This window comes from Hippoglossus hippoglossus, chromosome 5 (assembly GCF_009819705.1).
Source record: "Hippoglossus hippoglossus isolate fHipHip1 chromosome 5, fHipHip1.pri, whole genome shotgun sequence".
NCBI classification, from domain to species: Eukaryota; Metazoa; Chordata; class Actinopteri; order Pleuronectiformes; family Pleuronectidae; genus Hippoglossus; species Hippoglossus hippoglossus.
The window spans coordinates 14,044,272-14,046,222 of NC_047155.1; the positions used below are offsets into that span (position 1 = coordinate 14,044,272).

The 1,951-nt window shown below is 44.6% G+C and overlaps 1 protein-coding gene across 1 annotated transcript; it reads left to right on the forward strand.

The window, feature by feature from the left end:
• The first annotated feature begins 460 nt into the window (after window positions 1–460).
• LOC117761839 (protein B4) lies at window positions 461–1,951 on the forward strand. Its single transcript, XM_034586123.1, has 5 exons — window positions 461–682; window positions 795–1,051; window positions 1,133–1,244; window positions 1,326–1,399; window positions 1,620–1,951. Exons 1-5 carry the CDS (start codon window positions 472–474, stop codon window positions 1,881–1,883), a joined length of 918 nt encoding a protein of 305 aa, XP_034442014.1. The 5' UTR covers window positions 461–471; the 3' UTR covers window positions 1,884–1,951.

Here is a 1,951-nt window from a genome sequence, read left to right on the forward strand (position 1 = left end):
AGACTTCACGTACTAAATTCTCATTTTGCAGAATGAGGAAACCACAGCAAACCTCAGAAGTGAATCACCAACCCATACATTTACATCCTGTTTAAAGTAGCCTTCCTGGTGCATGTGCTTTATTGAGCTGAAAATAAACTACATTAGAGACAAACCTCTGAGAAAGATGGAACTTTGTTCTGCATTGTTGTTTTGTTGTTCCCAGATATACAGATATACAATTTCAGCTCATATACATACATACATACATACATACATACATACATACATACATACATGGATTTATTCATGGTTGGATGTACTTGATCCCAAACTGGAAAACTGTGTCTTGATCCTGTTAATAATAGAATATTGGTGCAAACATATAATCAATGAAAGATTCCAGCCCAGGTTGGACGGGGTGTGACGTCAGCGCGGTCCCCTGATGGCTGTAATTGACAACCCCTGATGCATGGCACCTGACGTGATGTGATGCACCTGGTCTCATTCCACCGGAAGCAGCTGCATAAAGACGGAGACTGCAGCGGCAGGAAGCACGTGTCGCGTACTTTTACACTTTGGGGAGTCTGCACTGTGAGTCCTGTTGTGATGCCTCCTAAAAAGCCAGCAGCGGACTCTGCGGATGCGCCTGCGATATCCTCCAGCGACGCGCCTGTGGAGGAGAAAGTCAAAGCTAAATCAGGTCTGTGCGCAAACGCCAATGACTAATATTTAGTTTCTGCTGCTGCTGTGTGGCCAGTGTTTGAACCATCCCTCTCTCCTATAAATATATCAACATATCGTTTGTTCTCTAGATGCTGCAGCTGTGCGTAAAATTGCAACTCATCCATCCACAGCCATTATGGTGAAAGAAGCGCTCAACGAGCTGGACTCGCGCAAAGGGGTCTCCTCCCAAGCCATACAGAATTACATTAAACAGAAATACCCCTCTGTGGATTTGGTGAGGTTGAAGCACTTGGTGCGCAGAGCCCTGAAGAAGGGTCTGGAGACTGGCACGCTGGTGCGTCCTGCCAACTCCAGTGTCGCCACAGGCGCGATGGGTAAATTCAGGGTAAGCTGTCAGGTCTGCAGCTTCATTAAAGCGGGTCAAATTGCGTGAATAATAGGGTGTTATTTGTTGTCCTGTCTTAAGCTTGCACCAAAAGTCAAGGAGCCAAAGTCAAAAGCTGAGAATACGGATCCTAATGTGCAGAAAGCTCCAAAACCAGCCAAAGATGCAGCCAAGAAGAAATCCCCAAAAGCAGGTGAAAATAGACTGGTGACATTAACACAGGTGGGTCATTCTTGTAGGTGGTGATTTTTAAATGTCCTGTAAATTCTTACAGCTGCCACAAAAAAGAAAGATGTCGCCAAGGAACCCGCCAAGGAACCTGCCAAGGAACCCGCCAAGTCAAAGGAGGTGAGATGATGTTTTAATGCTCAATCTGTGGGTGAGAGATGTCAGATTATGTCGTCTATAAATTCTATAATGTGGTGTTGTATGTACTTTTTTGATGGCTGAAATTATTCCTGGCACTATATTTTGAACTTGCTGTGGGTTGCCTGAGCGTAAATGTTCTTTGCTCCTGTTAAGTCAAGATTAGAAATGCCTTGGTTACTGAATTTATTTTTCATTTCAGGACACAAAACCTCCCAAAAAGTCAAAGAAGGACGATGAGGCTGCTATCACCACAAAGCCTGCTCCAGCGAAGAAGCCAAAAGCAAAAAAAGCTGTCGAGAAGGAGGATGCCAAGGGAGCCTCAGATTCAACCAAAACAAAGGCGGCAAAGAGCATCAAGGAGGCAAAGGCAGGAAAGGTGTCTCAGAGCAAGGCGACTAAAACGGTCAGCGAAGCCCCTGCCCCCAGAGTGACCGCGAAACGAGGGAGGAAGGCTGCAGAATAAATTAAAAGTTCTTAACTGATTTTATATTATATTGTCTTGAAATAAAATCTTAACTTACTTATCACTTG

What these genes read in the sequence shown, in the direction of transcription:
- LOC117761839 (XM_034586123.1), top strand. Translation starts at nt 472, where the DNA reads ATGCACCTGGTCTCATTCCACCGGAAGCAGCTGCATAAAGACGGAGAC. An exon ending in GAAGAAATCCCCAAAAGCAG is followed by an intron (nt 1,245 to 1,325) that starts GTGAAAATAGAC and finishes AAATTCTTACAG; the next exon opens with CTGCCACAAAAAAGAAAGAT. An exon ending in AACCCGCCAAGTCAAAGGAG is followed by an intron (nt 1,400 to 1,619) that starts GTGAGATGATGT and finishes TTTTCATTTCAG; the next exon opens with GACACAAAACCTCCCAAAAA.